At 44.6% G+C, this 14,223-nt stretch overlaps 1 protein-coding gene across 3 annotated transcripts in view; it reads left to right on the plus strand.

Moving 5' to 3' along the window:
• LOC129385056 (uncharacterized) overlaps nucleotides 1-10,705 on the plus strand; it is a 298,581-nt gene extending 287,876 nt beyond the window's left edge. For all 3 annotated transcript variants that reach the window (XM_055070963.1, XM_055070962.1, XM_055070961.1), the window contains one exon: nucleotides 10,527-10,705. In XM_055070963.1, the coding sequence (XP_054926938.1) occupies nucleotides 10,527-10,698 (172 nt within the window). In that variant the 3' untranslated portion in view covers nucleotides 10,699-10,705. The remainder of the gene's footprint in view (nucleotides 1-10,526) is intronic.
• The last annotated feature ends 3,518 nt before the right edge of the window (nucleotides 10,706-14,223 follow it).

Consider the following 14,223-nt stretch of genomic DNA (forward strand, 5'->3'; position numbering starts at 1 on the left):
CAATCCGCATGAAGAAGCTGTTCTCGCTTAATCGTGTAGTCACCTGTTTGATTTTGTCTGGTGCCGTATAGTCGCAATTGATTTTAGCCCACTATAAGCGTCCTTAGCAAACACCAAAAAAGCTTTGCTGAAGCCGCTTCCGACAACGCTTACGGTCCGCATATTATGTGTTAGCGTTTCTGTTGGGTGTCTAATGTCCAAAGATTACCTGATAGATCCTGTGCCGGGAACTATCCTTTGGCCTTGGGTGTCATACTACTCGTGCTACTTTCCCTTTGAGAGCTCCAACAATGCTACCTTTAAGTGTACCGTTCGTGCTATTCGACTACGAATTAACTTCTTAAGAAGTTATGGTAAGTTAGGTGGTTCGTCTGAGTTATCCTAAACAAACGCCTTTCTGAGCCCCATGTGGGACAATTATGTTGAATTTCCCGCGTTGTTTCCGTGAGAACGAAGATGACGGGTTTCGTTTCGCCGAGCGGGTGCGTGTATTAGACTGGGCTGAGCGGCCACTTTCCGCTTTCTCGACTCAAGTATTCACTAAAAAGCGCCGCTCTGGTGCTTGAGTCCTTGTCGTCTTGTGCGGCGTGTTCACGAACAAGATAAACCGACATCAAATCCGAGCTCGCCTTATTTGAGCATCAGCAATCCATAAATAAGCAAGAAAAGGCGGCCTAAGAAGGATAACGTAAGCCGATTTCCGGAAAGTGAGAAGCAAATGATGGTTCTGCCCATCCATCCCTACTTTTTGCATTGCTTCCAAAAATAGGCCAAATTTCTGTAAAAAGTGCTCCACCTCAAGGACAAATGCTCAAAAGAAAGCGCATGGCTTGCCTCTACTCGCAAAATGTGTATTGGATAGTGCCATTGTTGTCCTTCGTCTAGTACTTCGTATATGTGCACTTCTTTCTCCTTATTTATGTTATCATTTTAATTTTTATGAATTTATTATTTTCAGTTATGATTTTACGATAACCTGCCTCTGTGCCGTCAGCAACCTATGGAGAAGCGCAGTGATCGTTGCGAGAGGTGTTGCGTTTAATAGCGCGAAAATATTTACATACGCTATTTTTCAGCAGTGCCTGTGCCTCGGCGTGTGGCAGGTTCCAACAAAATGCGAGCGATAATTACGAGCTACAACCGCTCCCTCTGTGTGTATATATCCTTCCCTCCGTTCAATAAAACATCATCTGACCAGAAAATTGACTGAGCAGTGAAAGTTATTTGCTTATGGAGCACCAAAGCGGTTCATTGGATAGGGGCCGGTGGAGGAGTGGGCACAGCACGATGCGCAGGTAAGAATTAGAGCGGCTCTCTTTGAAAGCTTATGCACAGAAAGTGTTGCCTTTCCTCAGGCAATTGCATGCGTATCAAACTTGCTTTTGCCACTCCTCCCCATCCTGCTTTGTGTGCGTGCGTGTGCAGCTGTTTCGGTAAAACATTTACCCACGTTTTCTGTTCCTTCTTTTTTTTTTGTGCTATATGAGTTATTCGTTCTTATGAAAGGAATTTAGAAGCCCACATGTGTGCGACGAGCGCGTTATTATCATATGCGTACGCAGCCGAGTAGGGCTGGACTGTTTGTTTGTAAGTGTTTTATAGTTTTCTGAAGAGGGGCCACAGGCCTAATTTACATGATAAATAGGCAAGTTGAAGAGAACGTTCTGCATGCGTAGTCGCTTGATGGAGGAGATATTTATGTGCCATGCTGTTGAATGAACAGCAGCAGCGCAGTACATTTGTCTTCCCAATTTATTTGTTCCACCACATTTACCGGTTTTATCGTTGAATAGTTCTTTAAGTGGCGCTTATAAGTTCTACAAATGCTTCTAAGTTATGTAGAGAGTTTTTCGGACGTAGTGCATTTCATGGTACTGCGAAGAGTTATCGCAAGTGTTTTAGGCGCAGTTCTCCCAAAAGGCAAAACTAAGCCAACTCAAGAAGGGGGCGATTCCGTTTCTTTGACACACCGAACTCATGTTTTGACTTACACATACATCTCATGAAAAGTAAGAAAGCGCCTGCTTTCAGTGTAGTTAGGTGTGGCTAACTCTTTGCTACATGAAACGACATAGGAATCAACGTCGCACACAACTTTGCACGACGATATAAAAACACATGATGTCGACCTACAGGACGGCACTTAAGATTTTACTAGTGATCAGAACAATTGAGCTAGAGAGAGAGAGAGAGAGAGAGAGAAAGAACATCAGTCTATATCGCACTTTCACTTGCACCAAGTTAGATGCAATATGTCTACAGTCGGGCACTCCGGCCTGTTGCCTTCAGGTAGTGAAGAAGCGATCGAATTGCTTTCTGGACTAATGAAATCTTGGACCACGCTCTCAAAATCTTTGCTTCTGTGAATGGTCTATCGTCCTCTCTATTCAAGGCACGCTGGAAAGTTAGAAATTGGTTATCAAAGCTAGAACAGTGACACAGAAGATGACTGATGGTTTCTTCACATTTGCACTTAGCGCACATTGGTGAGTCCGCAATTCCAATACGATAGCTATAGGAGTTAGTGAATGCTACTCTTACCCACAGCCGACACAGCAGTGTTGCGTCACGTCGTGAAATGTTGGCTGGCAATTTCAGCTTCAGCTGTATTAGCTTCAGCTGGGTTAGGGCTGTATAAAGGACAATTAGAGCTCTGTAGTGTATGCCAGCGACTAAACGTGATGGTACGAGCGAGATTGCGAAGCTCTCTTGCAGCGTCTGCTCTCGATAAAGGTATAAGGAGTGTCGGTGCGCCAGCCTGTGCACGTAGGGAAGCGTCATGGGCGAGGTGATTACCAATGATACCTCAATGTCTCGGGAGCCACTGAAAGATTATATCATTTGCTCGTTCGGAAACGCAATGGTAAATTTCGTTGATTTGGGACACCAGCTGTTCGTAAATACCACTTCGTAAACCTCGCAAGCTTTGGAGGGCTGCTTTCGAATAACAAAATATTGCCCATTTGCTAGGCGGTTCCTTTTTCAGTGTAATAGACAGCAGCGCGAAGAGCTTCCAGTTCGGAACCTGCAGATGCCATTACGGTTAAAGTCTTAAACTTGACGACGGCCGAATTAGATGGTGTAACAATGGCACCCGTCGAGTTTTCCGAGACCGAACCATCCGTGTAAACATGGATTCGGTTAGCGTACGAGCATAATAAGAATTAGAAGTAACCGCGCAATAAAATGAGAATGTAAAGTAAATTGATGAAAGTCTCTTGAGCCGGCAGGCTTTTGCCTTCACCCTCTTTGGCGTATGATAAAGTGACTGTAAATTTTACCCCAATTTCTTCTGTGGCGTTTTAGAACACAAACGTCGTGGTACTGTAACAACCATTACTACCAATCCGCATAACAAGGTTCAGTAATATATTAATCCTAAATCAGAACTTCAGTATCAAAGTTTAACAAGTTTTCATAAAAACAACATAGAATAAATAAATCAGTACCCAGGTGTTGTTTTGTGCTCCACCCGCTAAAATAATGAAACTACTTTCGCATCTCAACCCTAGGACCTCGCTTGTAATCAATCGAAGAATCAACCGCGCATTGACTCTACGCTGAGTTTATTCAGCTGCGCCAGCTATTCCAGTAGTTAATGGCCGCACACTCGGTGTGACCCGTTTCACTATACACAAAATTGATTATCCTTCCTTGCCTTTGTTCATAACGCTTTTCGCATGCTAAAGATGTTGGTGAGAGTGCCCACCAGCGAATCTCGCTAGAGAAGGCATCATTATCACAGGCGGCTGGCCTATGATAGCATGCATTAAAGAAAGGTTCTCGAGAACGGATGTTCAATTATGTTTACCCTTGTTTGCTCGATAAAAATTAAGTATTGAGTTTATTGCTCAGCCTATCCTCGCAATTTACATACTTCTCAGGGAAGACACATATTGATCTCATTTGAAATTTTGCGGTTCAATCTACCATGCTTTTCTTATGGAAAAGCTGAGTCTTAGGAAAGACGATCTTGGTAATATTTTGCCTAACACGACTGGCCAAAGTAACTGCTTTGGGAACTGCTACACCACACATATCATAAATGCTTAACAATACTTATTATACAAGCAAGTATCGCTAGTTTTTCAAGCAGTATACAGGAAGTATCGCTAGTGCGTCACCATCACTAGATTATTTAGTATTGCCACCATATACAATTAACACCATTTATGGAACTTGCAACACTAGTTTGTCCCCACGCAAACTGCGAAAACAAGTTGTGCTCATCATTCGAACTTTGCAGCTGATTTTATATCGCATGACACTACCTATGAGTTGTCTGATTGAAACTGAACTACTTCTATAAAACGCTATTGCACGAAACTAATACAAAGGCTTCTGCATTTACTTGTCCAGCGAAAATAACAAAGGTTAATGGCAACGACACAAGGCTCTTACTCTGACAAAAAATATCAGTGACGCGGTCCCCGCTAATGTATGGTCAGCTGTAGGGAGGAAATGCAAAGCTTTATTTGCGTGCTATTCCATGGTTTGCACTGCGCTGGTCGGTGGTCTCTCGGACGATCATTCATTCTTTCTGTCTGTCAGCGGGCTGGTTGGTCAGCGTGGTGATCGCTGGTCACGTTCTTGTAGAGTAGATCCAACCTCACCTTTAAAAGAAGCGCGTCCGGTGGCGGAATTCTGACCTTGGCCCACCAGCGCCGCGCTCCAATGCTATAACCATTACGCTACAACTTTTCTCCTTTTTTCTTTATTTTTTCTTCTTTAGAGCACAGATCTTAGGTGCCCGTCGCTATGGCGAGTGACGGCGGCGGCCTCGGCGGCTTCGGCGGCGTAACCGAGCGAACGAGCGCAGCGAAAGATGAAAGCGAGCGTGGAGCACCAGATAAAAGACGCGAGCCACTAATGTCGGAGACCACTGAGAGCGGCCGCTTCAGTGACGTGCGCGTGGATAACTTAGCGGTGTCATGCGGACCCGCCCGACCCGACGGCGAGCAGACTCTTGTCTGCTCGCGTCAGCTCTCGCTCACGTTTGTCTGGTTTGCTTGGTTTGGTCTCGTTCGCGCTTGGTTCGATTGCCATGGTTTGCGATTGTTTTTTAATCTGATTGTACGCGCGACACGAATTGTTAGTGCTTTCTGGAAGCCACGCGGCACCAACGGTTACACTGGAACCTTCGACGAGTCATGTATAAAAGCCGACGCGCTTGCCCGCACGTCAAATTTTCAACCATAGCCGATTCTGCTACATGTCTCTGACAAATTGAGCAAAGAGTTGGTTCGGACTAGTTGGCAGTCCATGCTTAATACTGTTTTAGCGCAGACTTGTATACAAAAAGCGCAAAGGGACACAAACGGGACAAGCGCTAACTTCAACCTAGCGTTTAATGCCAGATGTCGTGAATATATACAGAAAAACAGACAAATCAAAAAAAGATAGGAGAGAACATAAATGATCCTTTGATCGTACTAACATGTGTGCGTTTACTAAGCGCTTATCACCAACTGCGCTCATGAAAATGTATTTCCTTGGCAGATAATAATTAAGACGGTGGGCTGACGCATTCATAAACATCACAACTCCTTAGTGCAACTTCCATGATCTCACGTGTGCACCGTTCTTTGTCTCTAAACAATACTGCAGTGTTGTCTAGATACAGCATACACTCACAGTCTTGGAAATGTTACACCAGGTGTCCCTGTCCTCCCTTTGTCACGTGCCTGTCGTGCTATTTTAGCCGATCGTTTAGGGATCGTTAATGATGACTATGATTTTTTATAATCCCACTTACCCACAAAGAAAGAGTGGACTAGGAGTTTGTCCACGTGTTGATAATGATCATGATGATTTCCACACCACGGCACATACCCAAGAAGAGGGTGGTACAGTGTCACATGCGCACAAGAGGCGTTTGGCTAAAAAGTGGGTGGTAGATATTGTGATAACTCCAACACCTTTTTTACAGGATCACCGTGTGCTGACGATTGACTCCCATACTATGGCACATACCCACAATGAAGAATCGCATGAGAAGCGTGTCCGAGTGTTGATTATAATGATTATTTCCATACATACCCACAACAGGGCATAGGCAAATGATGAATGGTGTCCGCGTGTTCATCATGGATATGATTTTCATACTAAGCCACATCCCCACATATGATGCACCAGCTAGCTGTTTGAGGTGATGACCGCATGTCGATGATGATTATAAATCTAATACACTGGCACATTCCCAGAACAGGGAATCGGTCACGAAGAGCATCCGTCTGTTGATAATGATGGTGATGACAAATGACGATAGACCGAGAAGCAGCCGGTAAACTTCAAAAAAGAAAAGCTCGCCAATGACAGTTAGAACTGCTTACATGTGGGAATGCGAAAGCAATGTAGTCGCTTTGGGGGTATCGCTTTCGCTTAGGTATTCATCCGTATGTCATCATGCAAGTTGTAAACATGCACGGCATTCCTTTTTGTGTTTCCTTGCATCGTCTTTTGCGCGTACTTCCGTGGGCGACCACGTTTCACAAATACCACTGATGTAGACGCGTCGTAGTGCATCCCAGTGGACACAACGCCGACAAAATCCCAAGAGGAAATGACGCGTGGGAGGCAGCGACGTGACCTGTGTAATGACGCACGCATAGGCACACCTCATTTTGCAGCGAAGCTGTTCATGTGAACCCCGCGCCGTCGTTGTCGGACTTCTCCTAAAACTATCATCATCAGCAATGGCTCGAGCGTCGTCGTCTTCTTCCACAGCTGCCTCGTCGGCGACCGTCGGCGCTATTGTGCAAACGCGGTCGTGCCACTTCTCCCGCGGTTGTCGTCGTCTTCTTCTGCAGCTGACTCCGTCCGTTGCCGCTCATCACTTCCAGCCTAGAATTTAATTTCACTTCTCTCGTCGTAATGAGGAGGCCGTAGTTATGGGTGTATGAGCCATTGCTTAAGGGGGTATGAGCCATTCGCTGTCTTACGTGACGCACAGATTTAATTTTGAAGCAATTTAATTTTGAATAATCGCAAGTGGCAATGCTGGGCGGATGCTGCTAATTATGCCACCGAGCAAACTCGAGACACCTAACGCAAGCGACAACGGTGGACGATGGGCATACCGTCACGGACGTCGTCCTCTCTGTCGCAGCCGAACATGTGTTTAACTTAATTAAGAAACACAAAGACGTCAATCGTCAAAGGAATCCAATGTCGTTGTGCGGTTTAATTGGACCTTGCTAAACGTGTAAGTAAAATATTCTATCACTTGCAGTTGAACTACAACCAGCTTCTCGACACCGCTTTTAAGAATACCGGCTGCTGTGCCATAATGAGAGGCATCAATGTACAGTACGAATGTTAAGATAAAGTCTGGCAGCCTCAGGACAAGGTCTTCAGAAATAATTTCTACCAGCTTTTCATGTCAGCGCTCGCAGTCTTTGGACAATACATTCGAGGCATCTTTCTGTGTAAGGCAGGGGTGTCCGACATTTTGACTTTGTTGCATAATTTCTTATAGGCGCTAGAAAATATCTAGGAAGGCCCAAGAACAAGTGAAGATACTGCAAATCTAAGGGCCTGGCAAGGTTCCTCATCCGGTGTACACTGTACTTATTTATTTATTTATTTATTTATTTATTTATTTATTTATTTATTTATTTATTGAGAAATGCAGGCCGTGGAACACCCCAAGCAGTGTAGGCAAGAAAAAAAAAAGCCAAACCAGCAGCTCGCTAGGCAAAACAGTGCTCTATCTAAATAAACTTGACTTAAATGCAAAAAAAAAAACGAAATTCACAGTTTTTTATTCCAAGAATAAGCAAACAGATTACGACGTAAAGCTTTTTTATTCTGGATCGCAACTTGAACATCTCTCAAGGCATTCGTTTCTGAGTGTTACATTTCACAAAAACCTAAGCTGGACAGAACACATAAATAAGGTACGTACTAAGGTTGCACGATCTGTTGGATTGCTACAACGGATCCGATGCATTGTGCCTATCGGGCTTCTCATACAATTGTACTTTTCGTTTGTGCACTCGCATCTTAGCTACTGCCTCTTAGTATGGGGAAACGGTAATAAAACAGATATAGAAAAATTGGCAGTTTTGCAACGGCGAGCTGTCCGGTTGCTGAACTTCTCGAAACAATACATAGGATCTTCTATACTAATGATGCGCTACAACATTCCTAATATTAGAGACTCTTACAAAACAAAGATCTGTATACGGCTATTTAAGCAGATCTCCAGCAACAGGGAACTATTTTCAACTCTTTACCTGAGTAGAGACACGGGATACAACCTACGTCACACATCAATAGTAATAAAGAAACCAAGGACAAAATATGGCACGCAAACGATCGAATATGAAACCATTTCTTTATGTAACATGTACCCTAACATTGTTGACGAAGCTATAAATTCTAGAACAATTCACAAATTTAAACATGCAATACAAAACATAATATTTTCTGATCACTGTGTGTTTAACGAATGTTAATAAAGTTTCTTTGCTTAATATCAATAGTAATGTTATTAATGTTCTATTCTGAATGTATAATTTTTGTTAATAACAGAATGTTCTTATTTTTCCTGTGCTGTATTTATTCAGTTACTTGCTATTTGGCAAACGGTTTATACTTTTCATTGTGTTTAAAATTTTGCTGTAAATAGTTTTGAAGTTTTGTGTCATATTAGTTGTACTTTGTTATCAGTTGACTGCTACTTCTGCTGCTCCAGCGAGGTACAGGCCTTAGTCAGGAGGATTACGCCCTCCTTTTGCCTTACCTTGCGGGCAAATCTTGTATTTATGTTGCCCCCCCCCCAAAAAAAAGAACACAAAGACAATATTGCAGATACGTTATACAGTGTGAATATGTGATGCATTTCTTTGTTTGTTGCACTCCACTATAGTTCTTGGAAAGAAAGTGCTTAATCGTATCAATTCTTGGCGTAGTATAATGTTATGGAATGCTGCTTAGCCTGTGTAGTTTGGCTCATTGTACAGTCATGGAAAGTACTGGTTGAGCTCTGGAGCACGCTTGTTCCGCTGAGAAAATACGCTGAGAAAATGCCAGAATTACCTACCGGAAATACAACGACATCGATTCCTTCAAGTAATTCTGTTTGCCTGCCGTAGTGGCTTTGTGGCTATGGTAATGCGCTGCTCAGCACAAGGTCGCGAGATGGAGCCCCGGCCGCGGTGGCCGCATTTCGATGGGTCGAAACGAAAAGACACACGTGTCCCGCGCAATGGGGCCACATTAAATATCTCCAGATGGTCAAAATTAATCTGCAGTACCCTACTACGGCGTGCACGTAAAACCCCAGAATTCAATTCAAATAATTCACTTTATGCGCCCAAATTTGGCTATGCTCTACAGGCCACTTCTGAGATCTTATGCCATTGACAAAGGTCGCCTGGTATAGTCGATTTCTGATTTGTTATTATTAAGAAGGCAACCACATTTGTTGCGCAATGGCAAGGACCTCTACGTCTAAAGAATGAGAAACGCTTACTAATTCCTTGTGATTCGTGTTTGAGTGTCAATTAAGCATTCCCTCGTCAACGCTTTCCAACTTGAGTTCCAAATATATTTGGAACTCGTTGGATAAACGAGTGACGACTGATAAACGAGGGACGACTCGTTTATCACAGCATCATGCTTTAATCTTTCAAAACAGTTAATTTCCTAAACCTCGATGAAACGATGAATGAGTAACCTTAATAAGGGTACCAAGCATTACAAAGGTATTACTGGCGTCATCTAACCAGGGTCGGAAGACCTCGACATTGCATGCGAATTCGTGCTCTGCTTATGCTTCCTTTAATACAGTCAGAAGGGTATTATTATAGTGAGCTTATTGTTTACTCAAGTATTATTCCTCAACAAAAAAGACACGGACGTAAGAGAAGGAGAACACACACCAAGCGATTTTGCGCAAGATCTTGCTTTTGGTGTGCGTTCTTCTTCTCTTACGTTCGTATCTTTTTTGTTGCGCAACAATACTTGCGTAATGGATTACCAACTCGCCCGGAATGCTGCTCTCATTGAGCTGATTCTATTGTAACTTTTGAAATACATTTAGCCCATGACGTGAAGATGTTATCTGAAAGAGTAGAATTATTCTTCATTTTCGCTTAGCTTCGCTATTCGATACATTTATTAGCGTCAAAATCTGTGGCCTCATTTACAACAGCGTCTGTTACAAAGAATTTGAGAGCTTCAGCCAGTGCACAACTATAGCCACAGTAGCGTCAAGGTGATGACTATAAATCTTGTCATGCCAATGTCTATAAAATGTTTTGCTAACATGGGCGTTTTAGGTATACCGATCCTGGTACCTGCATTTCGGGATGTCGACGCTCAACCAAGCTGCATCATGATGCTGCCGACAAAATAAGATGCACTAAGAAAACCACTGAGTTACGAGCTTTCAAGCCAGAATTAGTGCAATGTTCGGATAAATGAAGCAAGGATGCGTTTGTCAGGCTTGATGACACGTTGCGTGTACAAGGTTTCTGAGTACATGTAACACGTTTTCTGTGAATGCAATATTTACGCAGAAGAAGAAAAATATCTGAAGGCCATAGAGCACTTGGACCACGACTCGAGCTTCGGAACACGTCATCCAAGAAGGCTGCAAGCATGCATATGATGAAAGATGTGTTTCCGAAGGCACAGTGCGAGATGACACCTCCTTTTGATCTTTCTGTCTGCGACTACGCACGGCAATAAAGTATACATGTCTCATGAGTCACGATGGCTCCCTACTCAGTCAATGTATTCCATTCTATTTCCTTAGCATTTTACGGGCATCGTAAAGGCTAAAATGTAGCACTACGTTTATGAAAGCTCCATAACATGACCTTCATGTCTTGTGAACAGGCATTGTATTATGTGATGGCTGATTGATCTCACGTATTACCGGCAGCATACACTCCCCTACCTATCAATTATTTGCTGTGAGTCATAATGAAGTATGCTCGTTATGGTACCTGCGCGAAGCCTGCAGGTTCTTGGACAGATGGTGAGGTCTCAGGAACTGCTCAGCTGCTTTAAGGCACCTTCGGCTATCGTTAGGGGAGCTCCAGAGCTTTACAAGACCACGAAATTTAGAAAGCGGCTCTCACTGCTAACGCTTGCCCCATTAATGTATGCCACCCGTTCTCTTTGACTCTGAGCGCATAACTTTCAACACCTGCTGTTCATGCACTTTTTGGACCAAGCCAGGTGTGAATAATTGAACCAGATGTCCACATACATTGCCAGCGGTAGCGCGGTTTTCTTAGGAGCGGACGACGATCCTTCTTGGGCGTCTTCTTAATTTCGTGGAATAATTTAGACTGAGCAGGGACTCGGTGCATTCAGGCGTGGTTTCTAAGTTTCCGTGGACTATGAGAGCGAAAAGGGTGAACGAGAAGGAGAGAGAAAGCAAAAGACAGGAAAGCGCGCTAGCAAGGCTTGACGCATTTGTGCCCCACCACCGTTCTAGTAAACATGAGATCAACACTCGACTCATGATAAAATCTAATGTTTACAACTTGGAAGACTTCGGGTCACTCCTAAAACATATGAATATATCTTGCAGTTGTTCATCCACATGAACATGGAGAGGTGACTAACAGGCATATATTCCGCATCCAAGCGTGAACCTATTTGAGCTAAATGCGTGACTCGGGCAATATACATGCAAATAAGCCATACCCGCGTCCTCTGCCCTATAAAAGAACTGTAAAAGTGTAATGTGGACGAGAAAGCCCGAGACACATGGTGCGATTTTTGGTGCGATCAGTCGTACGACCATTCGCATCGGCCGCCGCACTCAACAGGTTCTCAACCAAATCCGCCGCATGCGGCGCCGAATCGCACGCCGCGCATGCGACCAACTTGATGAATATTGTCGTGCGACTGCCGCATTGGTCGGACGACCGCAGCCAATGACAGCGCCGGTAACGTGAACGTCATGGCACGTGAGAGACCCAGCGGGCGGGGTTTTTGTTTTTGTTTTTCTTCCTGGTCGAAACGCGGGCCTCTTTCGCCGCTGACGGCGGCACATAAATCGGGTACAATTTCTTTTCGACACGAAATAACTTATATAACAAAGTGAAAGAGTGCGTGTTATAAAACGTTGTGCGAGATAGCAAATAATTGGCATGATTCCTACTCGGACGCGGTCAGTGCAGACGCCCCAGCAACCGTCTATACGAAGTGGCTCGCCTGACTGGCGTGTTTACTCGTCGCTACTAACAGTGCCAGGAAAACTAACCGTATTTTCACTTAAGAGAAACATAAATGTTCACGCATTGATTGTGCTGACGAATTTAGGCACTTTCTTACGAGCTGCAGACGCATCGCAAGGGCCCTCGGCCCCGAATAGACGGCCGTCGAGTTAGGCCTACACCGTCTCCCAGTGATCGCAAGCTCGCCTCGCATGCTCGTTCCCTTCCGTCGGCGCCAATGAAATCAAACGTGCTGCAGTTTAAGCGTGACATAACTGTGCACCCGTTGTGCCAACTAACATAGGCGCTTCGTTATACGAGCTGCAAGCGATCGTGTTACAAGCGCCACCGGTGTCGGATTCGATGGCCGAGGGAGCTATGCCTGCTGGCTCCTAGCCATCGGCGGCTGTCAGCGGAGCCGAAACTGCTAACGCGGCTTTGCGGAAACACGTCTAGAGTACTCCAGCTCGCATAGATGTGTTTATATTGTCATCGTTTGTTTCAAATGAGAGAGCTGTGCAGATACGTTTGCTTTCACTTTCTGTTGAAGTTACGCAGCATTCCGAACTTCCACGCAGGGGCGCCGGTTCTGGACGCCGCTACCCGCCGCTCACTCATTCGTACCATGTGTCCCGAATAGCCGCATGCGGCAAGTCGCATACGACGCGCCGTACGACAGATCGCACGGCAAATTGCACCATGTGTCTCACGCTTTAGTATACATATCGTAGTAACAGTCTGAATAGAGCGCAGAAGGTGCACTTAAACATACATACATACATACACACATACATACATACATACATACATACACACGTACATACATACATACATACATACATACATACATACATACATACATACATACATACATACATACATACATACATACATACATGGAATTGTGCGTGCTTGTGTTTGAGAGGTGTCAAGAAGTTGTAGCGTTCGCATAACTCAAATCACATGAAAGAAATCCCAGTGCCATGTGTAGGGTCAACGTGCGGGTTCAAATACCGTATAACACTATGCAATAACTATCTCTACATCAGAATTAACCGTTTTCCAAGAAACGGCATGTTAACGTTGAGGCGCGAATGCATTAGAAACAAGGTGACGTGCTTGGAGTATTGCCTCAGTTTGGCCACTTCTTACGCCTTGCGACATACGTAGGGGGACGCCTTGTACAGCGATAGCCATTACTCACACGTATCTTGTTTGATGCGTTCATTCGCCCGCCTGTTCGTCGTATGGCAGCACTTTGTCATCGTCGTGAGGCAGCTCCGTCATGCTCAGCTATAATTTACATAATCATGTGACGAATACAATATTTCTCACAATAATCTCTCATTTTTGAAGGTGCGCCCACTGGATAAATAAAGCCTCCCCCCCTCCCCTCCACCTCAACCCGAAGTAAAAAGCAACTCAAGAAGGATAGATATACAACTTTGGAAACTGGTGGGCAGAGTTTAAATCTATCCCGAGCACCGTTCGCCTAAGAAGTTCGGCGAATATGTCAGTTGGCTGGGCTGTGTGCGCCGCCGTAGGTATCCAAGTCATCCAACCTTGTCATCTATATATCACGGCAGCCATCTATACCAAAGTCTGGGTTATCTATTCCTGCGAGGCATGGGCAACGTCGCTTATATTTTTTCTTACTCCGAATCAGCAGGGAAATAACCAGCCATCTAGCTGTCTGTGTGCAATTGAGGGCCACCGCATTTCTCTCTCGTCGGATGCCACCGGTCTCGGATGGAGGCGCATTCCGCTCCGACGCAGCAATAAGGGGATGCGATTCAGACCAGCAACAGCATCGACGCCTGCAACGATCCATTGATGGGTGTGTGATGTCGCACGCCCAGTTGGCTTTGACTCTGGCTTGTCTAGTGATTTTCGCGCGAGTGCGTTCGATGTACTTTGTGCGTCGGCAAACCGCAGGCGGTGAGACGGCAGAATGCTGGTCCCGCATATACCGATTTTTTTTTTTCGCTTTGCTATGTGTCGTGTAGGCTATTCGTTCTTTTTTTCGCTGATCCTTGTTAAC

Source organism: Dermacentor andersoni, chromosome 5 (assembly GCF_023375885.2).
Source record: "Dermacentor andersoni chromosome 5, qqDerAnde1_hic_scaffold, whole genome shotgun sequence".
In the NCBI taxonomy this organism is placed as follows: Eukaryota; Metazoa; Arthropoda; class Arachnida; order Ixodida; family Ixodidae; genus Dermacentor; species Dermacentor andersoni.